The sequence below is a fragment of the Candoia aspera genome, chromosome 3 (genome assembly GCF_035149785.1).
Source record: "Candoia aspera isolate rCanAsp1 chromosome 3, rCanAsp1.hap2, whole genome shotgun sequence".
Taxonomy (NCBI): Eukaryota; Metazoa; Chordata; class Lepidosauria; order Squamata; family Boidae; genus Candoia; species Candoia aspera.
The window spans coordinates 134,125,272-134,152,718 of NC_086155.1; the positions used below are offsets into that span (position 1 = coordinate 134,125,272).

General features: G+C 37.5%; 1 protein-coding gene across 1 annotated transcript in view; it reads left to right on the forward strand.

Moving 5' to 3' along the window:
* The first annotated feature begins 5,185 nt into the window (after positions 1-5,185).
* The window catches only part of CDH20 (cadherin 20), a 75,958-nt gene continuing 53,696 nt past the window's right edge, over positions 5,186-27,447 (forward strand). The window contains exon 1 of the mRNA XM_063298777.1: positions 5,186-5,517. Within this exon, the coding sequence (XP_063154847.1) occupies positions 5,275-5,517 (243 nt within the window). The 5' untranslated portion in view covers positions 5,186-5,274. The remainder of the gene's footprint in view (positions 5,518-27,447) is intronic.

Here is a 27,447-nt window from a genome sequence, read left to right on the forward strand (position 1 = left end):
TGTTTAGCAGCATATAAAATTTCTTAAAATAATGTCAGGAAATAACAATAGGAAGACCTCTTAAAATATAAATCTATCTTGGAGTTTATCTTAATCACATCTTGTCCCAGATCTTCAAAGGAATGCCAGAACATATGTCTAAATCTTGTGCCATCAGAACCAAAATAGTTGTTCAAATTTATTGGTTGAGGAAGCTTTCTAGAAATTGTCATAGCAATGTAAGCAGTAAACGTGTCTGAATTATTATTGAGAGTGAATGGCATAAAATCTGATTATCTCAATTTACAGAATAGAGATAAAATAACTTTTATTCCAATTTATGGAATAAAGAGATAAAATATCAAACTCTTATTTTAACAAAAAAAAGATAAGGAATAGAAGTTCTGGGTTATCTATGAAACATAATGCATCATCTTCATTCATCAATATTTTACACTCTGTGTCACATCTACAATACCTTTAATATTTTTCAGAATCTCTAATTGCATAAGCCAGTGATTCTGAACCAAAAGAGAAAAGAAGAAAGATGGAATATTTATAAAGGATGCAACATGCCAGTAGTAAACACATGTGCTACATGGGTTGAATAAACTGTATCTATCCAATCAATCAATATTTTATTACGGTCACAGACCAGAATTACAAATAAAATACAAATTTGTACAAATACAAATGCATTAAAATGAAATAAAACAAACATGGTAATATTGATGGTGGGACCATCAGTGGGCAATCAAAGTCTGCCTAATTTTACGGACAGTATAACAGAATTTAGCTACATTCAAAGAAACTAAATCATACTGATCAGATAGCAACAACTGTACATTAAAAAGATCAGAATTTCCCAGGTGTTTTATCAAATAGGGAGTTATAAAATGGGTCTCTGAGTCCTTATAGAAGGTACAGTATAGGAGGACATGAACTGTAGTTTCAATAGCCCCTTGTCCACAGGGGAACAATCTTAGGTCATATCGAATTTTTTGTATCGGCCCCCCAAAACTGCTGTGGGAAGAGCATTGCAACATGCTCAAGTTAATGCCCTTCAGAATTTGGAGACAATTATATAACGTAACTATCTCGCTCATTTATAAAAATGGGTTTGACTACTCAGGAAAACATTCTTAGGTAGAGTAGACTGGTTCTGTTGGACTTCCAGATCTTTGATACATTGTTTAAATGCAGTAAGTGCACGCTTATAGCCCATTATTACGAACACCTCCCTGGAGAAGCCAAGATGTTGCAGTTTTTGTGTAGTCCTGAACCATACTGATTTATAATTGTCCTCAATAAGGAAAGAACTCAAATCTGTGGGAAAAAACAGTAATTTCAGCCAATGTGCTCTAATACAAGTCCATGCACCTGTTTTGACTTTAGACAACTTTGCCTCCCTTCTTAATACTACATTTGGAATGCAGAGGGCTACCTAAAATATAGCCCTTAGGAATTTGAATTGAATCCTTTCCAGAGGAGTAAAGGAAGGGTAAGGTCCTAGCTGGGCACCAAAGAGTAGTTGTACATGAGCCTTAGCTGAATATAGCTTCAGTGCTGCTGGGATATGCTGTGGTCCTCTGGTAAAATGAAAGGATTGAGTTGCGGCCACTGTTTTTTAGCATTTTGTCTAGCATATCTATCCAAAATTTATAACTCTGACAAAAAAAAACACAATAAACCCAAATCTACTTCAAAAACTTCCAAGAAACCTTATCAAAGCTTTCAACTGAAAGAAATAATAGCTGTTGGATTATGTCTTATTTTGAATTAAAGCTACTATACCAGTTAGAAACCTGACATCATCAGTACCTTGATGGTGCGCTATAAAATCAGGCTGGACTATTGGGCATTGCCAGAAACATGAGCTATAACATGTGGCTCCAGGCAGCCACTAGCTTAATATTTTAACATCTTTAGTTATCAAGGCAATAGTTCCAAGATAAAAATGTAATAGGATTAAAGCCTTGCTTAGGAAGGCCATGATATTAAGCTGTGCAAATTCAAAAAAAAAAAAAAAAACCTGATTGGAATCTAAAAGTAGCTTACTGGATTTTTCTCTTCTTTCCAGGTTTCCTTGCCTGGTGCAATTTAATAAAAAAATTAGCTTCCAAAGCATGAACATAGTTAAGTTTATATTTAGCAGAAATCAGAGATCTATATCACTTGCAAGATTAATGGAATGCATAATTAACAATATTTTAATTTCTCTAAAGCAGCCTTTCTCTACCTTTTGACCCTGGAGGAACCCTTGAAATATTTTTCAGACCTTGGGGAACCCTGGCTCAAATATAGGCCAGAAGTTACAAAATTATTATATTCGTTTCATGTGTAGGCCTGTATATATGCATTAAAGTGTTCTTAAACTAAAAATAAGGAATGAAATTTACCTCTTCAATGTGAAGTTGCCCAGATTTGAAATATTTTTTAAATAAATTGTGATCTCCCAGGGAACCCCTAGTGACTTCTCATGGAACCCTAGGGTTCTCTGGTTGAGAAACCCTAGTATAAACTGTATCAGGATTATGGCTTGTGGACAAGCTCCATTCCGACTAATGATCAGGGGCAGGCTGATACATTGAGAAAAATGCCATTGGTAGGCCACAGAGAAAGAGATCATCCTATTCATAGCCTTGCCACTATCATATTCTTAAAAGCAGTAAACATTTGAGCCAATTCCTTAAGTGACATTCTGACACCGGTTCAGTTATTATCAAGAGATTTAAGCCTGCCACAACCATGTAGATTTTAAGACCAAACCAAGAGTGCTTACTAGGCTCATCAACTTTAAGTCAGGGTATTGAGAGTAGAGTTGGACTCTCAGATCTGCTAGCAGGAGATGCACAAATCTTCAGCATTTTGTTAGCCCAAGGGAGAGCAAAGTAAAGGCTTGTGACTAGCCACACTCAAGAACTCAAGAGCCAAGAAAGTGAATGAGGCCTAAAGCATTGGTAGCCTTGCCAATACTACAGAGCTCTGATAGCCTGAGAGTTCAATGAGGTGATAAAACCCACTGGCCAGCTACTCAGATCAATGTCAGAAAACCCATTACATCATGTCACATCTCCCACCAAACTTTGGTATTCTCTCTACGTAGAAGTGAAATTGTAACATCATTGTATATAGTCTGTAAGGACCACAGAAACAGTAGAAAAGCCATCCAATCTGTGAAGCCATCTGTTTTGATTTGCTGCATTGAATGAGTCTCTGTTTCGATTCCCAAAGCCGCTTCAATAGAGGTAATCTGATCCAATTTTCTTTGAATTAAAGCACCCCTTTGAAGTTTTGTATAGTCCTAGTAGTTTGGAAGGGGAGGAGGTAAGAGAGGGAAAGAGAAATCTATATTACTGTGAATCATATCGTATTTTGGTAGTCCTGTCAGAAAATGAATTGGTAAGACTCACTGACTTGCATCGCTGAGAAAAGAATCAAAATACTTAGGCATTTCTAATGCAGCTACAAAGCTGCAATTTGAAACACATGTGGCTCAACACAATTTGCCTGCTTAACAAATATGAAAGTTGGACATTTTTACTTTTCACCTTCAAAACTCAGACCATTAATTTTGCCTCATGGCAGCAGGTAGCACACTGCAGCACAAAGCAGCCTAAATCACAGATTTAGATGATGAAATGTTGGACCATAGGAGTTGTTTTCATCACAGCCGCAACAGCCTTAGGTTAAAAGAATGGGGAAGGATTCCAGGTTGCATCCAGAAATATTAATGTATTTTCAGAACACATGCTGAATGAATTTATTCTTCTTACACTTACTTCTGTTCACAAAATATATCCAGCAATGCTTAGTCAATAATGATTGCAATTGATTTTTCTTTCTCTATTAATTGGACTTGTCACTTGAGTGCCCATCCATTTTCTGACTTCTCATGCCTGTAAATTTTCATGGGTTACCACTTCTATTTATTTTCATGAATTTTCATGGGTTACCACTTCTACATGCATCTTTTCCAGAGTAGTATAATAATTTCACAATAATATTTGCTTTTGGCAGGGGGGGGGAGTTAGTAAATTATTTAAAAGCAGGATGGGATTGGCATCTCCTGCTTGGTTCTCTTTTCATCCATGTAGTTAAAATAATTCAACTGATAGTCAAATCAGTAACCTAATTTCATAACAGAGAGTAGAGTAAGATCCTAGTAGACTTTAAAAAATAAACTTTCTTGAGAATGTGTCTCAACCTTGGCAACTTTAAGATGTGTGGTCTTCAACTCCCAGAATTCCCCAGCCAGCAGTCTAACCCAAGAGAATACGAAGTCTCCCACTTCTCCCCAAAAGAACATTTGAAAATAAGGTGTGCTGAGAATGTTCCTGAATTACTCTGACAGAGTAGGGGCTGCACTGCCACCTCATTAAGTCTATCAAAACAATGAAAGAAAAGACTGTTACAAAGCAGGTCCTGGAAAAAGTCATCAACTAATATAACATCAAAAGATCTTTGATGAGATGTCCTCTTATGGAGGTCAATATCCTTGGTCGAAATTAGTATTTCAGGCTCAAGGAAGAAGAAAATATAAGTTGAATCACTAAGGTCTATGCCCACAACAGTATGGCCACAACTCTATCAGTGTTGGGAGAACTTTTGTGGATAATATTATGATTAACCAACCATTCAAAACTTCAGAAATGTTGCATTAGCTGAGGTGACCAATTCTTCAAAGAGCAAGCAAAAATGTGAAGCTGGCTTAAAGCAGTTGAAGGTTGGCTACTAAAAAAATAATGAAAGTGAAAAATAAATGGCAGCTGTTAAATTTAAATCAAAGAGTTATAGTATCATTGATTTAAAAAATTGTTGTAGGTGACAAAGAAAATGTTGCAGAAGTCAAATGAAAAGAGAAAGCGAACCAAATCAGTGCAGAGGAATTAGTTATGAATTATAATTTATATGACCTGAATTTCTCCATATAAGTATTATCAAAGGCATTTGGTCATAAATATTTCCAAGAAAAAAAATCTGTTAACCCAAGTCAATTAATAATACAGTGAAATCCAGCAGTTCTCCTAGCAAGATCTTCCTTTCTAGCTAGTCAATTATTACCTTCATTTCAAACAAGAAGCTTCCTTTATATGCGGTAGGCCTACATTTTTATGAGGGAGATCAAATACTCTTTTTTATTTTTTAAGAGTTTTTTGCAAGAAGCTGATAGTAGTTTTTCTTTAACTTTACAGGATACCATTCTCCTTAAGGTGCTTGCCCAGTATCACTGAAAGGCTGTACTTGGAAGTTTCACAGGCCTATCTATTGGATTCTTTAGAGGACAATCCTCATATGACAATGCGGACATCAAGCAGAATGGACAATGCAAAGAAATGGCTTGGACTCAGTTTTTGCTTTATGATGAACCTCATTACGACAGTATTATCTGGAACCAGCAGACCTCCAAGCAAAGGACAAGGACAAAGTCTCTCAGACAACTTGCTTCTGCATCAACGAATGAAGAGGAGTTGGGTGTGGAACCAGTTCTTTGTTCTGGAAGAATACACTGGAACAGATCCTTTGTATGTTGGAAAGGTAAGCAGCTGAAAGGAATATAATATTGGTTTATTTGATCAAGGTTAAAATAGATATGTTGTTATCTCTGGTAATCCTTAATACACTTTTGCTGATCAGGACTGAATGATGAGGTTTTAAGGATTTGTTTATAGATTAAGAGATGAGACATGGGAAGAAGAGATCATTTGTTGTATTTTAAGAGAAGGTGATAGGTTACTGAAACTGTTTATACTTGTGATAAAAGGGGAAACTCTTTCTTTATATATTTCTTTTCTTTTTCTTTACTATATTCTAATTTTTTTTCCTTTCTATTTTCCTTTCTATTTTTATTTTCTGCACTTTCTATTTTTTCTTTTTATTCTTTTATTTTTCTTAGTTTGTATTAGGTTTTATCTTTTTAAGTGTAATGTTTAATAAAATTACTATATAAAAAAAAGGAAAGCTAAGCAGCTGAACATGGGATGGGGAAATCAAAGACCTACTGTAGTCATGGGATGGTTAAGGGCAAAAAGATTTAAACAAAATTAGAATTAGTTCTGTTTATGGTGAGTTTCACAAAAGACTTTTTAAAGTTGAGAGAGAGATAGGACAATATAGGCTTTCTGTTCTGTACTTCCAGTGATATATATATTTGTGGACATCTGATTTATATCTGAGAGCTTCCTGTTCATGTCACCCTGAACTGAGAGTAATGTCTGTTTTGAAAGACTGTCAATGATTTGCCTTTTTCCCAAAGATCAGCACTGACAATTATCAGCTGTAATTGACATCTTCCTAACAAAATCTCTGACAGCATTTATTTGAACTGCTTCAGTGTCAGAGCACAGACTGGTACAGATTGATATAGAAAGACTGGGGACAAAGAGAGACTGCAGTGGCTTATTTTGGCTTCCTTGTGAAAGTCTTTGAGCAAGAACAGTTTCTGTATTCAGAACATATTCCCCAACCATTTCCCAAGTACCTGTAGCCAAGACTGAAGTTAAACCAAAACCATATTGTACTAATTGTGAACTGCTATTGAAAGCAGAAATTAATTTTCCCTCTCAACTATGTGTTGATTTCACAACACTGTGCATTCCCCTGCTACTTAACAATGACAAACAACAAATCACAGCAAATAAGGAACACAGAATGTTATAACATCAGAACGCAAATAGATGATCAATAGATGTTACAAGAAGAAATTAATCATATAATTCAAGCCTTTGGCATCAGTTGTGTTTTCCAAATAATGTAATTCACCCAGGATTTTTATTTGATTTTTATTTATGTTATTTTTATTTACAATATTTTCACCAAATATGAATGGATGATCCAACCAGATTATTGCATTTTTAGAAAATGTGTTACCTATTTTGACAATCAGCACTGGGGTAAAGTACTAATGGTAAAACATCTTGTACCCAATTTCCTCTAAGTGTTCGGGTTAGGTTAAATTTAATATTCATCCTCCACTGACATTCCCATTGTTGCATATCAATTATCCTGTTTAAATTCTGCATCCATTTAATCATACAGCCTTTAACTTGTTCAGTTTCTGAGTAATATTTCAACAGCAGCTTGTAAACAAGCCCTGCAAGATGTTCAGAATTTTGTGCTACAAGTCAAATTTAGTCAGGTCTCTAAGTATTCTGCCCTGTTTTTGCAATTCCTTTTGAACTATACTGCTTATTTCAAGATAAGATGATTCTGACCATTCTGAAGAGAGAGTCTTAAAGGATTTCATCCTTGTCTTATTAAGAATTAGGTATTACAGTCTGTATGAATTATTATCACATCCAGTGATTATGTTTTTTTGTATATTCACCTTCATGTAAATAAATATTTAATATTGGGGCATAGGGCAATGATTCTAGGCTCATTCTTTTTCTGTGTTTATTCCATATTTTAATCTGCTGCTTATGACTGAATAATATAGTTTATTGCATTTCCATTTGTATCAAACTAAAGCTGTCTGGGAGTCCTGTTCTCCCAGTAGAAGTAACCCAGCCATAAGGTAATAAATCCAGTCTGTGATTCAAGTTAGACAGCTGGCTTGACAGTACTGTTTGAGATTTCGTACTGCCAAATAGAAAATTGAGTCTTGGTAAATATTCATTTTTACTGCTGCTATTCTTCCTAACCAGGACAATTTTAACTTTATCCATCTTTATCAAAGATCTGCCGTTATATTTTTCCAAGTCTGTAAATAATTATTCTTTTAAAAAATATTTACTGTTTTTATTAAGTACATTTTTAGGTACTTAATTGATTTCCATTTGCTGCAAATGTTGCTTTTCTTCTTTAGGTAAACTCCATTTCAGTCTTGTTCTGATTAATTAATTCAATATCCTTATACTGTACCAAACCATACTGCTTATCAATTCTAAAGAATCCCTTGGATGAGTAACCGTAAGTGCAACATCATCTGCACAGAATTTTTAGTTCTTGATTTGCCGGTTTGATTCCTGAAACTATATTTTCTTATCATATCTTCCTCACAAAAGTCAATAGAAGGAAGGAAGGAGAAAGGGAACAGCCTTGTCTTGTCCTCTTCATTATACTATATATTGTGATAAAAGTCCATTTAGCTTCTTGTTCTTTCTAAATGCTCTGCCTCACGCAAGAAAATCCACACAGTTCATCTTCTTCAATGTTGTGAATATAAAAGGCCATTTCAAATTATCAAAGACTTTCTCCACATCAAGAAACATCATAACTACTTTCTTGTTTTCCTGATTTACATTGTCAATAGCATTCAAAGTATATCTGATACTGTCCCTCATGTATCTTTTTGGGGAAAAAAGTCCAATCAGATTGGGATATATTAAGTTTGTTAATATATCTTAAATTAGTTAATTTAATCTTTTTGCAAGTGTTGCTGGAAAGAGCTTATAATCCACATTTAATACAGAGATAGATCGATACACCTCTGAACAAGTTGGATTGTTCCCCATTTTGTAAATCATAGAAATAAAGGCGTCTTGCCATGAGGAAGAATGTATCTGGCATTGTTGTATCTCATTCATTACTTGTTTAGTTTAATCTTGTTATTTCTCATTATACTTCTTTCCACCATCCTTCAGCATCCACAGCTGCTCCTCTTTCTTAAGTGAAAATGGCTCATGGGAATAATCCTATCATAGTTTTCTGTGTAGTTTAATATAGGTTTGGGAAGGCAGGGAGGTTACAGAATACTGGAAAAATATTGGACAAAGAGCAAGATTTCCACTAGTACTTTATAATCTAAGTTATAGTTTAAAGAAACCCATACTCTACCCATGAGAATTCAACTGTCTTCTCCTTTGGGAAATATGTTACAATTATTTCTTTTCCATCAAATAGAATGAGAGGGGCAACTTACCTACCCATCCCAAATGTGAGTAGATTAATTGGTACCGCTTCGGCGGGAAGGTAACGGCGTTCCGTGAGTCATGCTGGCCACATGACCCGGAAGTGTCCTATGGACAACGCCGGCTCCAAGGCTTTGAAACGGAGATGAGCACCGCCCCCTAGAGTCGGACACGACTGGACTTTACGTCAAGGGAAACCTTTACCTTTACCTTTACATTAACAGAATCTTGCAAGTCTGAAAGTACAATTCTCCCACCATCTCCTTTACAGCCTGAGAAACTAGGGAGGGTCCCTTCTGAGCCTCTTGCCATGCCCGCTTTCCAGCTGCGGGCTATGCTGTATTATCTGACAGACAGCATCTCTTCACCCTGTCTCCCAAGGTCATTCCCATATACCATTACAGTAATTTTTTTTTTAAAAAAGGTTCTACTCTACAATCTTCAGCAAAGGATCGTTACCTTGTCGTGGTGCTGGAGCTTGAGCACCTCAATGATGCCATGAGCTAAACCGTGAAGGGCCACCCAAGACGGGAAGGTCATGACAGAGAGGTCAGACTAAATGCGATCCCTGGGGAAGGTAATGGCAACCCACCTCAGTATTCTTGCCGTGAAAACTAAATGGATCAGTACAACCAGAGATATGTCGGTATACCATCGGAAGATGAGACCCCCAGGTCGGAAGATGGTCAAAATGCTACTGGGGAGGAACAGAGGATGAGCTCAACTAGCCCCAGACGTGATGACGCAGCTAGCTCAAAGCCGAAAGGACGGCTAGCGGCCGACGGTGCTGGTGGTGAACGGCGAATCCGATGTTCTAAGGATCAACACACCATCGGAACCTGGAATGTAAGATCTATGAGCCAGGGCAAATTGGATGTGGTTATTGGTGAGATGTCAAGATTAAAGATAGACATTCTGGGCGTCAGTGAACTGAAATGGACTGGAATGGGCCACTTCACATCAAATGACCACCAGATCTACTACTGCGGACAAGAGGACCACAGAAGAAATGGAGTAGCCTTCATAGTTAATAGTAAAGTGGCTAAAGCAGTGCTTGGATACAACCCAAAAAATGATAGAATGATCTCAATTCGAATTCAGGGCAAGCCATCTAACATCACAGTGATCCAAATATACGCCCCAACCACAAATGCTGAAGAAGCTGAAGTAGAGCTGTTCTATGAGGATCTGCAGCACCTACTGGACAACACGCCTAAAAGAGATGTTATTTTCATCACAGGAGACTGGAATGCTAAGGTGGGCAGTCAAATGACACCTCAAATTACAGGTAAGTATGGCCTGGGAGAACAAAACGAAGCAGGACACAGGCTGATAGAATTTTGCCAAGACAATTCACTCTGCATAACAAACACTCTCTTCCAACAACCTAAGAGACGGCTTTATACATGGACTTCACCAGATGGACAACACCGAAATCAGATTGATTACATCCTTTGCAGCCAAAGGTGGCGGACATCTGTACAGTCGGTAAAAACAAGGCCTGGAGCTGACTGTAGTTCAGATCACGAACTTCTTCTTGCACAATTTAGGATCAGACTAAAGAGATTAGGGAAGACCCACAGATCAGCTAGATATGAACTCACTAATATTCCTAAGGAATATGCAGTGGAGGTGAAGAATAGATTTAAGGGACTGGACTTAGTAGATAGGGTCCCGGAAGAACTCTGGACAGAAGTTGGCAGCATTGTTCAGGAGGCGGCAACAAAATACATCCCAAAGAAAGAGAAAACCAAGAAGGCAAAATGGCTGTCTGCTGAGACACTAGAAGTAGCCCAAGAAAGAAGGAAAGCAAAAGGCAACAGTGATAGGGGGAGATATGCCCAATTAAATGCAAAATTCCAGAGGTTAGCCAGAAGAGATAAGGAATTATTTTTAAACAAGCAATGCGCGGAAGTGGAAGAAGACAATAGAATAGGAAGGACAAGAGACCTCTTCCAGAAAATTAGAAACATTGGAGGTAAATTCCAGGCAAAAATGGGTATGATCAAAAACAAAGATGGCAAGGACCTAACAGAAGAAGAAGAGATCAAGAAAAGGTGGCAAGAATATACAGAAGAATATACCTGTATAGGAAGGATAACAATATCGGGGATAGCTTTGACGATGTGGTCAGTGAGCTAGAGCCAGACATCCTGAAGAGTGAGGTTGAGTGGGCCTTAAGAAGCATTGCTAATAACAAGGCAACAGGAGACGACGGCATCCCAGCTGAACTGTTCAAAATCTTGCAAGATGATGCTGTCAAGGTAATGCATGCTATATGCCAGCAAATTTGGAAAACACAAGAATGGCCATCAGACTGGAAAAAATCAACTTATATCCCCATACCAAAAAAGGGAAACACTAAAGAATGTTCAAACTATCGAACAGTGGCACTCATTTCACATGCCAGTAAGGTAATGCTCAAGATTCTGCAAGGTAGACTTCAGCAGTTCATGGAGCGAGAATTGCCAGACGTACAAGCTGGGTTTAGAAAAGGCAGAGGAACTAGAGACCAAATTGCCAATATCCGCTGGATAATGGAAAAAGTCAGGGAGTTTCAGAAAAACATCTATTTCTGTTTTATTGACTATTCTAAAGCCTTTGACTGTGTGGACCATAACAAATTGTGGCAAGTTCTTAGTGGTATGGGGATACCAAGTCATCTTGTATGCCTCCTGAAGAATCTGTATAACGACCAAGTAGCAACAGTAAGAACAGACCACGGAACAACAGACTGGTTTAAGATTGGGAAAGGAGTACGGCAGGGCTGTATACTCTCACCCTACCTATTCAACTTGTATGCAGAACACATCATGCGACAAGCTGGCCTTGAGGAATCCAAGGCTGGAGTTAAAATCTCTGGAAGAAACATTAACAATCTCAGATATGCAGATGATACCACTTTGATGGCTGAAAGCGAACAGGAACTGAGGAGCCTTATGATGAAGGTGAAAGAAGAAAGTGCAAAAGCTGGTTTGCAGCTAAACCTCAAAAAAACCAAGATTATGGCAACCAGCTTGATTGATAACTGGCAAATAGAGGGAGAAAATGTAGAAGCAGTGAAAGACTTTGTATTCCTAGGTGCAAAGATTACTGCAGATGCTGACTGCAGTCAAGAAATCAGAAGACGCTTAATCCTTGGAAGAAGAGCAATGACAAATCTCGATAAAATAGTTAAGAGCAGAGACATCACACTGACAACAAAGGCCCGCATAGTTAAAGCAATGGTGTTCCCTGTAGTAACATATGGCTGCGAGAGCTGGACCATAAGGAAGGCTGAGCGAAGGAAGATCGATGCTTTTGAACTGTGGTGTTGGAGGAAAATTCTGAGAGTGCCTTGGACTGCAAGAAGATCCAACCAGTCCATCCTCCAGGAAATCAAGCCAGACTGCTCACTTGAGGGAATGATATTAAAGGCAAAACTGAAATACTTTGGCCACATCATGAGAAGACAGGACACCCTGGAGAAGATGCTGATGCTAGGGAGAGTGGAAGGCAAAAGGAAGAGGGGCCGACCAAGGGCAAGATGGATGGATGATATTCTAGAGGTGACGGACTCGTCCCTGGGGGAGCTGGGGGTGTTGACGACCGACAGGAAGCTCTGGCGTGGGCTGGTCCATGAAGTCACGAAGAGTCGGAAGCGACTAAACGAATAAACAACAAAACTCTACAATGGTTGCAGAATACAAATTGCTGTTCTTTACATGGGGATATACAGTAGGCAGAAATCACACCACCAAGTCTACAGGAAAATAATTAATCATGCAGTTTTGGATTATGCATTTATGATCTTATACATGTGGGTTCCATTCAGTATGGTATAGCCTTTCTGATATTTTATGAATGTTTGTAACATCAACCAAAGAGACCTAGTTTGAAGTAATAGGAAAGCATTCTTTATATTCCATTCCTAATGATCTTAAATAACTCAGCCAAGGCTCTATTATTCAGTAGGCCCAGGGCACTGAACCTAGGGCCTACAAAAGCTAAAGGCAATGAAAAGAACCATATTTCCCTTTCTTTGTGTGATTAAAAACATTAACAAAGATATATATATTGAGAAAGAATGAGAGAGAGATCTCAAGGGTAGGTGCAGTACATACACAAAGAGGCAGAATCATGTCAATGTCCATTTTTTACAATGAAGTGAAAGAAATTAAGAAAACATTCATAGAGATGAACTTTTCAATATTTTTGATTGCAAAATCAGCAGTAACAGATTTGTGGCACAATCAGATTCTCAGTGGAGAGACGAACAAAAAAAGGCGAGCATCGTTGTCCCATAGTTGATCAGAGACAATTTTTACCTGCTTTAGCTTCAAAAAAAGTATGTTCCCTTTCACAATTCATACCTAAGATGGCAAGACACATCCCTAGAGCTCCTTATGCATATGGAAAGCTGTTGAACAGGGCAGTAGATACAAGTGATCAACGTATCATTATGTAATTTGACAAGAATAATGTTCAACACTGTTTTGCTAGCCCCACTCCCCATAATTCAAGACATGTTGATCACCTGTTTACCTACAGAAATTAATTTACCCATAATGCATCCACCAAAGGGCTTGTGAAAGAAATGTGGCTAGAGCTTACAAAGAACTTAATCCAGCCCTGAATCAGGCATTTTGAGAATATCATCCATATACTTACAACCTCTAGGAATTGCTGCTCTATATTATCAGTGGGTCAGTTTTTCCAAACCAGGAGTCTTCCAGATGTGTTGAATTACAACTCCTATTAGCCATGCTATGTAGGAAATATGGGGATGGGTGTTTGTTCATCATATGTAGAGAATACTAGTTGGAAATGGCTAAGATTTCTAGTCTGGGTCACTTTCACATGTGTTCACCCATAATATTTGATCCTGTTTTGTCATCAACCTACAATTATTTTTATCTGCCATAACATTTACATTGTACTTAAATCTACGTTTGAAATTGTATTTTCTCTTAAAATACTTGTTTCTGATATTTTATATCAAAATATATTTTAAAATATATTTTGAAACTGCCAAAAAGTGTGTCATATATATGGGGATTGTATAAGCTATTCAATGACTAAGAGCTTATCTGCAACCAAGTCTGGGAAGTATGGAGCAAATTAGTTCATAGTGAAGTCTGCAAAGAATTATTTGAGCAATCTTACTTTAGATGTACAAAATGGGGATTTCAAAGGTCCTTTGCAGCCAACTATTTTGCAGTCCAATAAATGTGCAGTCATTACTAATTTGTGCAGAATTGAGCTAACTTCTTTGCAGTAGGGGCACCTTGCAGATATGTCGATAGTGGGAAATGTGATTTGTAACTGTTGCTAGAGGTATGTTGTTGCTGGGAAATGTGACTCTTCCCAACTAGTTCATATCACTGCCAGTCAGCTTCAATTTTAGCCTCTTATTCTGAGACTGAAGAATAAGTTGTTTGTTTGCAGAGTTGTCTGGTAAAAACATTTGTATATTTAATCACTTTTTGTCATTCCAGCATTCTGTTTGGATAATAGATATTCCCAAAGAACACTGCTAAACAATGTATATTGTTCATTTTACAATATGGTCTTAATATTTTCCAGAGCAATCATTTCACAAATATTTGCTCTGTATTTTTAACACACAATGGAATGAATCTATGCACTAAAAAGCATTGTATTATTTATATAATAAAAATATTAAAAGGATGGGATACAGAGGACTATTTAAGATATGCCTGTGAGCTTGGGCATACCTTGTGAGATTTTTGTTCCTACCACAGCTTCAGTAAATTGATATCTCCATTCTGAAATGAGATCATTATCACCATCACAATCCTCCTCACAGGTGATTCCTTGGCGCTTTAAAAACCCTTCAGACTTACCTGTAAGTCATTTCTTAGTGGTGGATTTCCCATACTTGAAATAAATATTGTTTCAGTGATGCTGCATGTGAATATTCCAATGGTTTCCTTAGTGTGATAGTTTCAGGTCCAAGATTCCCTGAGTAGCATCTCCAGTTAAAAGAATCTCAGATTGGAAAGGAAAGCTTGCAGAGCTGTAGTCAATCAGAGTAGAGGGTACTGGATTACATGGATTAGTGATCTGAGAATTCATATATAATTGAGAAAGGTATGCTAGAAAGGTGGAGGGTGGATCCTGCCCTGCTGAATTTTCCAAAATCAAAGAGGTCAGCAGTGAGAAGTACATCCAATCTTGATTGTGTATTTCTGTGGTGTGTGGGCTGTGTGATGAGAATACTCTTGTAAAGTAAACTCTTCAAATCACTCACTGACAATGTTAACATGCTGCAACAAGCATGCATAGAAGTGTTCTTCATTATAATGTATTGCAACCTTTGCCAAGATCTTAAGGCAAGGGCCAGTTTTCCTAAAATTACACATCTTGCAAAATCTTTAATTTAGCTGCATCAAAACCTTTTCTAAAAAACAACAATATTTTAAGACATTATAGTAAAGTACAACAGTGCTACTGAATTCCTTAATGGATCATATCCTCTTCCCAAATTACTTCCCAAATAGTCTTATCAACTTTAAATTGACTTTTGTTCTAGATCAGCAAATAAACAGATTCTTTTTCTTTCTGTATTTTAGGTGTCACAACAAATTCTTTTAAAATATATAGAAAAATATTTTCTAGGGTATATGTATGTCAGGTATATTATGTCATATACATACACATATTTTTAAAAAAACCATGGAATTTTTGTGGCATCAAAATTGTTATAAAAAGTAATTTTCTATATGCTTATAAATTTTGGAGGCAAACATTAGTTTTCTAGCCATTTTTTAGGTATCTGCATGCAAATAGAAGTATTCGCTAATATTGGGATGAAACTCAATTTTATTCTATCAGGATTTTCACTCAGCTCTAAAGAGACCTGTCTGAAACTTGTCTTCCATTTTCAGCAAATACATCCATACTTTTTCTGTGCCATAATTCCCCAGCACCATTTAACCTGCATTGCTATTTAAATCCTGTTGGCTATGGCATCTCACATGTTAGTGATACCAGGATGTTAAATCTGATTCTGGACTATCATTGACAACATCACACAGGCCACATCTGCCATACTAAATAACAGTCTTGATAAAAAGGACATTAAGCTTCTGGGGGGCTTATATATTCAGGGTCTGTGGCACCTCAGTAGTGCAATAAAAGTCCACCTGTCAGTGATATTAGAAAACGGATAGCAGACATGATGGTCAGGAGTGATTAGAACAGAATGAGTTCATGCTGGGCTGTACTGGAATATGGGTGAAGTTTAGCTTTGACTTGTAAAGTAGCTTACGGTAAAACTTATATGTCCTAACTGCCAGGAAACACACTGAGACAAGAAACTGGTCTCTAATGTTTTATTGCTTGTACATAACAGGAATCCTAACAAACTGAAGAAGTGTGGGAAAAACCCAGCCATATAAACCCCAAAGGTTAAGGCGGTCCCAATCTGTGTCTCTTTGAATGGCTACCTAATTCCTCAGTGCTACACATGCGCTTAACAGTCTGGATGGGAGCCCCCTGCTCGCCATCCTTACTCATGACATTATAAGTAAGAAGATTAATTTCCTGACCTGGAATAAAACTAGATGATGCAATCAGAAGCATCTTATTTATGAGTAATACAAGTATGAGGTTTTTTAATAATACAGTTTGTACTGGCTGAATTATAACCCTTCCTACAAACCAGCTCACATGCCAGTAAGGTAATGCTCAAGATCCTGCAAGGTAGACTTCAGCAGTTCATGGAGCGAGAATTGCCAGATGTACAAGCTGGGTTTAGAAAAGGCAGAGGAACTAGAGACCAAATTGCCAATATCCGCTGGATAATGGAAAAAGCCAGGGAGTTTCAGAAAAACATCTATTTCTGTTTTATTGACTATTCTAAAGCCTTTGACTGTGTGGACCATAACAAATTGTGGTAAGATCTTAGCGGTATGGGGATACCAAGTCATCTTGTCTGCCTCCTGAAGGATCTGTATAACAACCAAGTAGCAACAGTAAGAACAGACCACGGAACAATGGACTGGTTTAAGATTGGGAAAGGAGTACGGCAGGGCTGTATACTCTCACCCTACCTATTCAACTTGTACACAGAACACATCATGCGACATGCTGGGCTTGAGGAATCCAAGGCTGGGCTTAAAATTGCTGGAAGAAACATTAACAATCTCAGATATGCAGATGATACCACTTTGATGGCTGAAAGCGAACAGGAACTGAGGAGCCTTATGATGAAGGTGAAAGAAGAAAGTGCAAGAGCTGGCTTGCAGCTAAACCTCAAAAAAACCAAGGTTATGGCAACCAGCTTGATTGATAACTGGCAAATAGAGGGAGAAAATGTAGAAGCAGTGAAAGACTTTGTATTCCTAGGTGCAAAGATTACTGCAGATGCTGACTGCAGTCAGGAAATCAGAAGACGCTTAATCCTTGGAAGAAGAGCAATGACAAATCTCGATAAAATAGTTAAGAGCAGAGACATCACACTGACAACAAAGGCCCGCATAGTTAAAGCAATGGTGTTCCCAGTAGTAACATATGGCTGCAAGAGCTGGACCATAAGGAAGGCTGAGCGAAGGAAGATTGATGCTTTTGAACTGTGGTGTTGGAGGAAAATTCTGAGAGTGCCTTGGACTGCAAGAAGATCCAACCAGTCCATCCTCCAGGAAATAAAGCCAGACTGCTCACTTGAGGGAATGATATTAAAGGCAAAACTGAAATACTTTGGCCACATAATGAGAAGACAGGACACCCTGGAGAAGATGCTGATGCTAGGGAGAGTGGAGGGCAAAAGGAAGAGGGGCCGACCAAGGGAAAGATGGATGGATGATATTCTAGAGGTGACGGACTCGTCCCTGGGGGAGCTGGGGGTGTTGACGACCGACAGGAAGCTCTGGCGTGGGCTGGTCCATGAAGTCACGAAGAGTCGGAAGCGACTAAACGAATAAACAACAACACAAACCAGCAACAGACTGTGGAGGTTGTAAGGAAACCCACTGGTTCTTAAAAGACTGAGATGCTCAAAAAATATCAGGAAGAGTTTATCAGCAATTGTTGGAGAAAGACAAACAAGGGGCACAGTAGAGAAACACTTCTGACAGAACTAAAAACACTTTCATGTTTATCACAGTATATTGGAGGGTAATTCAGTACTACCATAAAGATTAAGTTCTTAGAAAAGGGCTGGGGAGTAATAGCCATCAGCAGCCCTTTCAGGTGCTGGATATCACCATATAATTTTGTATGATGGCATAGGCACCCTCCAAACCAAGAAAGCATTTTTAAAAAGCAGTTTCATGAGATCACCAAATCTTGCACAATTTCAGCTTTCCCATCCTGAAAGAACACTGCTTGGTATGAGCCATGATTGTTGAGATTTGGGGCAATTCTATTTTGGTGGTGGAGCTCCACAAATGCCATCTGAGGGTATTGTAGATGATAAGCCACCTGTAATGCTGTGCAGCCAATCTCTGAGCCAAATGTCTGTATGTTTAAATCCTCTCCACTTTCAATTTTTTGTCAGCCATCATAGATACAAATTCATTGTATGAAAGGGGTACTAATTAAAGAAATGAGATCTTTTTTTATAAGGCAAGATCTACATCTACACATAGGTGGCTGCATCTGGATTAGAACCACTGCAGAGGGCTTAGAGTTGTCCTCACTTGTATGTATGTATGTATGTTTGTTTGTTTGTTATTTTCTGTCGTGCCTTTATTATTTTTATAAATAACTCAAGGTGGCAAACATACCTGATACTCCTTCCTCCTCCTATTTTCCCCACAACAACCACCCTGTGAGGTGAGTTGGGCTGAGAGAGTGACCGACCCAAGGTCACCCAGCCGGCTTTCATGCCTCAGGCAGGACTAGAACTCGAAGTTTCCTGGTTTCTAGCCTGGTTCCTTAACCACTAGACCAAAGTGGCTCTCACTAGCATATATCACTTGCATAGAACAAATGTGAACTTCTATAGAAAGGGAAGAGGCACAATTCTAGTTTCCCTCCTTTAGAGCAAGGGTTGCAAATCACCACAAGAGCTGTCTGAGGACTAATTCATTAGCCTGAGGGCCACAGTGCTGAAGACTTTTCATATATTGATCAAAGAGTCACTAGTGAGTCAAAAATGAAGAGTATCACAGCATGCCATTTGACATGTTTATTAATTTTAAAAATTCTACTATGAAACAGCTTCTTTTGCATTTTGCTTTGGCCATTTGTCTTACAGCATTTTTCATTAACCAGGATACCAGCATAAAACCCTTGAACTTGGCAGAATTTATTCCCTCAGAAGAGTCAACTGTGCTTGAATATTATTTTCAGTTCTGCCAAGAAATAAAATGTTATTGGCAATTCTCTCTAAAGGGGGAAAAAAAGCATGTTTTGTCTTCAATTTGGCATGTGTCACAATCTCATGAGAGGCTATAATTCTGCAAATTTAGTTCTATTTCAGATTACTTTTAATGGAATGTGGGCTAAAAATTGATTAAATAGATACAGTCTCACACGGGAGAAAAAAAGTGATTGCCATTTGTGCTTTTTAGTCCTAATTAATGGAAAAGCATGGAGGTTTTGGGGGGTTGAATCAAGTTAAGATTTTATTCTAAGCCTCACCTACCATGTTTGTCACAGGTGGGGCAGAAACCAGAATCAGCCCCTTTGGGATGGAGGCAGTGTTTAAATCAGCATTTCTCAACCTTGGTAACTTTAAGGTATGTGGACTTCCCAGAATTGCTGGCTGGCTGGGGAATTCTGGAGGTGAAGTCCACGTATCTTAAAGTTGCCAAGGTTGAAAAACCACTGATTTAAATTACCCTTAGCTGTACAGAAATATATCGGTTTTTTAAATAGTTTTTCTCAATCACAGCTGTGTTCAGGATTGACTAAACATAGACTTACTGGGTACCTGGAAAAGTCTGGCATGATCTGGGATTTTAAGTGCCCAAGGTGTTCAGAGGGAGGGACTTTAACATCAAGCTGATCCCATGGTCAATTCAGGTAATTTAGGCATTTCCCTAAGCCAGCACTGAGCAGCAGGTAGGAGTCGGCCAGCCGTGGGCAAAAGCAACAGCTGGCCCTTCAGTGAGTCATAAATGCATTGATGCAAATTCCGGGCATCTCAGCCTGAGGGCAGAAAAGGAAAGAGGCTTTGTTTGCCTCCTTTCCTGAAAGAAAGCTGGTGGCCAGTTAGCAGTGGAGTTCCCCAGAGGTACATTTCTGTGCATTTCCATTTTCCTTTAATCTGGGTATGGAGTCAGAAGCTGCCCAGGAGTCCATGGCCATCACTTGCAACCAAAGACCTGACCCAGATTATTAAAGGCCTGGCTTCCAGCAATGGTCACACATTAAACCTGTTTTTTGTCTCGAGGCAGTGACCATGTGATCTGGAGTTGGGGGATGTTAACTATTAATCCCTTGTCATGGTCAGATCACTCTCTGTTAACTTTGAAGTCCTCTGTAGCCATTCCTCACAGAAAGATAGAACTTATTTGATCAGTGTGCCCAGGCACTTGACAAGCTCTTTTGGGTTTCAGAGGGAATTTTGGGGTATGCTTGAGGCTCTGATACAAGGTTCTTTTGAAACCATAGTCACTGCCTGGAATGAGGGAGCAATGGTGGTCATAGATCAGATTGTGCCTGCATGGACTCTCTTATCTCCCCTTGGTTCAATGGGAGATGTAGTGGCAAAAGAGAAGCCTAGAGCGCTGGTGGAGGAGGATGAACTGAATCTGAATGAACAGAGGTAAAATCTTTTATTAAGGTTTATTGTGGGGCAATAATTGAAACAAAACATGGTTACTTTTCTGCTCTTATCTTATCTGCAGATAATCAGCTGGCAACCCTATTTAAGGTGATTTAACCCCTCCTGGGAAGGGAGAGGCCGGGGAACATCTGCCAGAGCCTCTGTGAAGAATATTCCAGATTATCTGTTGCATAAAGGTGTTTGTATCCATTTAGAGTTGGACTGTGCAGGTTCTTAGGAGTTGACTGAGGCACGGTCTAACTTTCTGCACAGACGCTGACTTTGCTAGTCAAGCATCTCAACACTAAAGGGCCAGGAGGTAGCCAAACCCTATTTCCTTTTAGGGTTTCAACATGCCTAACACAGCCTAAGCAAAAGGGGGCATCTTGCTCACATGCTGGGGTTCTCTCTTTATTTATTTTGAGGCCATCTCAATCTGTAAAGATTATGGGCAGTGAACAACAGTGTGATATATAATATTAAAACATACGATAATAGCAACAACAATTACTACTACTATGTATGATGGTTCACCAAACAACCCTGAAGGCTAAGAGATCACTATTGAGAAGGTATATTAACTGGTCCATTCCCATTTATCTTACAAAGAGGGAGGACCCTCAACAGGCCCTCTCTACAAGTCTGTGCCAGATGGGCAAATTCTGTTCTGGCATGTTGTTGCTCAGTGTAATCCAGATATGATATAAAATCTATGGCCTGACATGTGAGTATTATTGCATTAGCTGGCACAGTGGGAAGGCAGTGTGCAGGAGGAAATTCAGAGATGTTGAACTGATGAGTGTTAGCATGAAAGAATTGGCCCCATTGTGAAGCTCATGGTGCTAGTGGTACCAAGAAAAAAGCGTCTGCATTCCCATTTGGACTAAATTTCATCCTAATTTAAACTATCTTCTTTTTTCCCTGCGTCTTTGGCTGTTTGTTCACCCAATCCATTCCACAGGAATATTCATACAGTACCCGAAGTATCAATATGATAGTTTTATGGAATTCACAGATTTCTTTTTTTAGGATGGAGTTTTGCAGATGTATAGCAGAATAGGCAAGAGGAAGCTTTTGTTTGCAAAGGCTTCCATGCATATTTGCTGAACAACCCAACTGTTCTAAAAAGTTTTACTCTAATGAGATGCAGGAAGGGTGGAGAGGGTATTATTATTATTGTTATTGTTATTGTTATTTATGGTGAGGATTTCTATGACATGTCATATTTTTTCTGGAAACTTTATTTGAATTTATAAGTTAAAACATGTTTCAGAGTAATCTGGTGAGAATTAGATGCTTTTTATTTTGTCTGAAAAGTCATATTTTGAGTTTTTAAAGGTGTTACATCATATTTCTGCTAAATTTTTTAACAAACGTCATATTTTGGTCATATTTTGGTCATTGGCAACCCTCCTAATAAGCCAGCAAGTTTGAGCCAGCAAAGAAAGTGAGAATTTGCCTGTTTTGTTTTATTTTTCTTATTTGCTCCCCAACTCAGGGGTCTGTGTGAGGGAGGGAGGGAAAGAGAAAAGGCTTCTCCTCTGACCAAGCCTGAAAAAAAGGTGAGAATTTGCCTGTTTTTTTCTTTTTCTTATTTGCTCCTCAACTCAGAGCTCTGTGTGTGTGAGAGAGAGAGAGAGAGAGAAAAAGAGAGAGAGAGGGAGAGCAACCTTTTTCAAAATCACTTCAGCAGGCAGTGACTTCTCCCCTGACCAGGCCTGAAAAAAGGAGTGAGAATTTGCCTATTTTTTTTTATTCTTTTTCTCATTTGCTCCCCAACTCAGGTGTGTGTGTGTTCGAGGTGGTGGACTCATGTGAGAGCTGCAATCTGATTTCAACATGCCTAAAAGTAGATGTTTAGCGAGTGTGAAATTATGGCATCTTGTTCAAGAATTTGGGGAGCAGATTTTCAGTAGTAATGGTGATATTTTGTTTTGTAAATTGTGTGAAGTTAAGGTATCAGCCCAAAAGCATTTTAATATTCAACAACATTGTGACACTGTGAAACACAAGAGTTGTTTAGCAAGATCTACCTTCACTGAGAACAGGCAATGTCTCCTTTTCGAGAGAGCTTCTTCTTCAACTGCAGGTTCATCAAATACCCAGTCAGAATTTTGTAAGGATCTCTGTACAAATATTCCCTTAAGGAAATTAGGTAGTGGTAGCCTCAGGCATTTTTTGGAGAAGTACACCAGTCACCGAATTCCAAATGAATCAACTGTAAGGAAAAATTACATCTCTGCCTGCTATGAAGATGTGTTAGAAAAGATAAGATCTGCTGTTGACAACAATAAGATATGGGTTTCAATAGATGACGTAAACAGAAGATATGTAAACAATAAGATGTAAACAATAAGATATGGGTTTCAAGTGATGTAAATGGAAGATATGTAGCCAATGTTATCATTGGCACTCTGAAATGTGACAAGCCTGGTGAAGTATTTCTTCTAACATGTGAAACTCTACAAAAAGTAAACAATTCCACTATTGCTATGCTCTTTGACAATTCTATGAAACTACTCTGGCCGGATGGTGTAAAAAGGGGAAATATCCTTCTCTTTGTAACAGATGCTGCTCCATACATGACTAAAGCAGCCAAGAGACTTAAACTTCTTTACCCAAAAATGATCCATATCACATGCCTTGCACATGGTTTACACAGAGTGGCCAAAGAGATTCGAAGCAACTACCTTGATGTAGATAAGATAATTTCGAATGGGAAAAAAATGTTCATTAAAGCTCTACTTCGAGTACAAAAGTTCAAAGAAATTGCTTCTACTTTGACTCTCCCTCCCCAACCTGTCAGGACACGTTGGGGGACTTGGCTGGATCTGGCTATATATTATTTCACAAATTATGCTTCCTTGCAGCAGTTAAAATACAAAATAGAAAATATAGAAAAGCTAGAATATAGAACTAAAGAAAAAAGAAAAAACTATGAAAGTACAAATAGACAGAAAATAGAAAGAGAAAATGACTTCCAACTTTCTCCAATACAGATATAGATAAGTTTACAAATATAATCTCTTACCATTAATTAAATCTTTGTAATATTATTTCTATCAAAACAAACCATTTAATCGCTAAACCCCAAAGTCAAAATTTCATTTTTTTTCTAACACAAGCAAGTAATCTAAAAGTGGTTGCCAAGTAGAGGTAAATCCAGAAACACTATTTTCTCTTATTAATGCTGTTAACTTAGCCATTTGAGCCAAATCCATTAATTTAATAATCCAATCTTCCACTGTAGGTATTTGTAGATCTTTCCATTGCTGTGCATATAAAAGTCTTGCTGTTGTAATCATATATAAAAGCAAAGTCCCATATTGTTTCTCAAGCTCCTTCTCCATGAAACCCAAGAAGAATAGTTCTGGGTTTTTTTGTAAGTTCACTCTGAGGATCTTTTGAATAGTAATATATATTTGGTCCCAAAACTTTTTAGCCTTCTCACAAGTCCACCAAAGATAGTAAAAAGTTCCTTCACCCTGTAAACATTTCCAACAAACATTCGTCACACCATTATACATTTTTGACAACTTATCAGGGGTTAGATACCAACAATACATCATTTTATAAAAATTCTCTTTTAAGTTGTAATTCAAAGTAAATTTCAAACCTTTGTTCCACATATTTTCCCACTGCTCCAACATATTATATCCAAAATTGTTAACCCGTTTAATCATACATTCTTTGACATGTTCATCTTCCAAATTCATCTGTAACAACATTTTATACATCTTTGTAATAACATGTTAATCATTTGTACAAAGGTCCATTTCAAATTGAGTTGTTTCATTAACAAATTTAAAGTTCTTTTTATCTACTTTAAAATGTTCTAACAATTGCACATAAGTAAACCAATGGCATGTAAAACCTTCCAACTCTAACATTTTCCTTGTTTTAAGTTTCACCCTGTTCAAAGTTTAACAAATCTTTATACTTTAACCAATTTACTCCTCCCACATTTTCTCTTCTAACAAATGCTTCTTGAGGTGACAACCATAATGGTACATTAGGAGAAAATCTTGCCTTATATTTGTCCCAAACACTCAGTATGGCACTCCTGACAAAATGATTTTTAAAATCCTTATTAACTTTAACTTTATCATACCACAAGTAGGCGTGCCACCCGAATCTCAGTTCATGTCCTTCAAGCTGTAATAATTTCTTGTTCTTCAAAGTTATCCATTCCTTCATCCAAAGCAAACAACAGGCATGAAAATACAATTTTAAATTCGGTAAACCCAAACCTCCTTGTTCTTTGGCATCTTGTAACAATTTATATTTAATTCTTGGTTTCTTGCCTTGCCAAATGAACTTTGACATATCTCTCTGCCATTGTTTAAATGGTAAATCTGTTGACAGAATCGGTATAGTCTGAAAAAGAAACAACATCCTAGGCAAAACATTCATCTTAATGGCAGATGTTCTCCCCATAAGAGACAATTGTAATTTTTCCCATCTTAACAAATCATTTTTCACATCATTCCAAATTTTAACATAGTTATTCTGAAACAACATGCTATTCTTAGTTGACAAAATCACCCCCAAATATCTAACCTTTTTTTCAATCTTGAAACCAGTCTTACCCATCAGCAATTCTTGACTGGACAAGGTCATACTTTTAGTTAACATTTTTGTTTTTTGTTTATTTACTTTAAGACCCGCCAATGACCCGAATTCTTTCAGTTTCTTCATCAGATGTTCTGCAGTATCCAAAGGGTCCTGTAAACTAAACTAAAATTAAATCATCAGCAAAGGCCCTCAGTTTAAAAACCTCTTTTTTAATCTTTAAGCCCTTTATTTGTTTGTCTCCTTTAATGTCTCTATTAAAAACTTCCAGCACCAAAATAAAGAGCAAAGGTAACAAAGGGCATCCTTGTCTTGTTCCTTTTTATATATGGCATGATTCAGATAACTCATTGTTCACAATGATGTTTGCCTTTTGAGGTGCGTAAATTGACTTAATTCCCTGGATAAGATGTTCTCCAAAGTCCATAATTTCCAAGACTTTAAACATAAAATTCCAATTCAGATTATCGAAGGCTTTCTCTGCATCTAAGAAGATAAGAACTGTCTGGCATTCATTATGATACTGTAGATATTCTATAATGTCCAAAACAACTCTTACATTATCCTTTAGCTGTCTTTTGAGTAGTAACCCACATTGATCATGATGGATAAGTTCCTGTAGAATTTTCTTCATTCTTTCAGCCAATACTGAAGCAAATATTTTATAGTCATTGTTCAGCAATGAAATTGGTCTATAATTCTTAATTAAGGAAGTGTCTTGTCCTTCCTTTCGTAAAAATGCAGTGTTGGCTTCTTCCCAGGAATCTGACATTGAGGAATCTAACAAAATAGAGTTCATCAGTCTTTTAAAAGGTTGAAGAATCTGATCCTCAAAACATCTATAATACAATGCAGATAAGCCATCAGCTCCTGGTGCTTTTCCTAATTACTACTTGACATCTTCTAAATTCAATAAAAGGAGTAGAGTTTACACAGACTAGACTGCAAGAACTTGTATATTCTCCAAACATTAATTGAATCATAAAGCCAGGCCTTCTGCTTGTGATGGCTTGGTATTCATCATTTGCTGTCTATAAAACTCCAAAGATATAGGGCATATGGTAATTTGATTCCTCATAAGCATTTGATGATCAGACAAGAGATGTGATGCAATCTGTGTGGGAATCAGGAAAATTACCTTCTATTTGTAGCATATTTCTTAGTTTAAATATAAATGTTCCAAGCTATATGGCTATAAAAACTTTTTTTTTCCCTTTGCATCAATATTTGTCTATATTTTTGTTCCAATTTCCATCCTGTTTTCTCCTGTTAGGTTTTTTTTTCCCCATAAGGTATAGTTGGTATGATTTATCTCTTACCTCTTCAACCATATTTCTTGCCTTTTGGACATAATTATATTCTAAAGATATGTAGATAGCTGTCATAGAGTGGCTTATTATTTCATGGAATGTATAATTTATCATCTGCCATAGTTTCTAGTAGATTTCTATATGAGGAAGAAATCCATTAGTGTTTAATTCAGATTTAACAGGTATAATTTAAAAGTAACTGATTTTGAATTAAAATTGCATTATTTCACTTTTCTCTTTCATAGTTGGATGGCTTATAAATTTAATAAATTATTATTATTAAATATTTTCATTCCAAATTATATATTTTTGTCCTAATGATGTGTATTGCATTGCATTCCTTTGCTGCCAGAAAATGTTAAAACTTTATGTCAAATATTTAGTGAAAGAAGTGAAGACACAGCCAACTAAAAGTACAGAGGTATTATTTGCTCCATGAATGTATTTGCTTCAGTTGTACCAAAAGATTTTCCATCATATGGCCAGGAGCTGACTATGAAACAGATCATAAACTACTCATGTGAAAGTTTGAAGTCAAGCTAAAGCAGGACAGCAAAGCCAACCAGTTAGCATGAAATGTTCTTGATCATATTTATTTATTTTTATTGTTCAAATTTCTATCACCACCCATCTCCCCACAAACAGGGGGACATAAACTCACCATTTTCAACAACCAGGAATTGCTTGGACATCCTGAACCTCATTGACAGGGAACCAGAAGGAATGAAATTAAAGAAGCTGTTAAGGATAAATGTAAAAAGATACTGCCAAAGACCAAGAAACAGAAAAAAGCAAAGTGGATGTCAGAACAGATGGTAGAAATTGACACAGGAAGCCAAAGCCAAGAAAGACAAAGACCTCAGGAAAGAACTTAACAGAGAATTTCAGAGAGCTGTTAGAAGAGACAAGAAACAGTATTTACAGTGACTTCTCTATAGACACTGAAAATGGAAGCACAAACAGAAAAACAAGGGAAGTCTTCCAAAAGATCTCCAAATTCAGAAGGAGATACCAA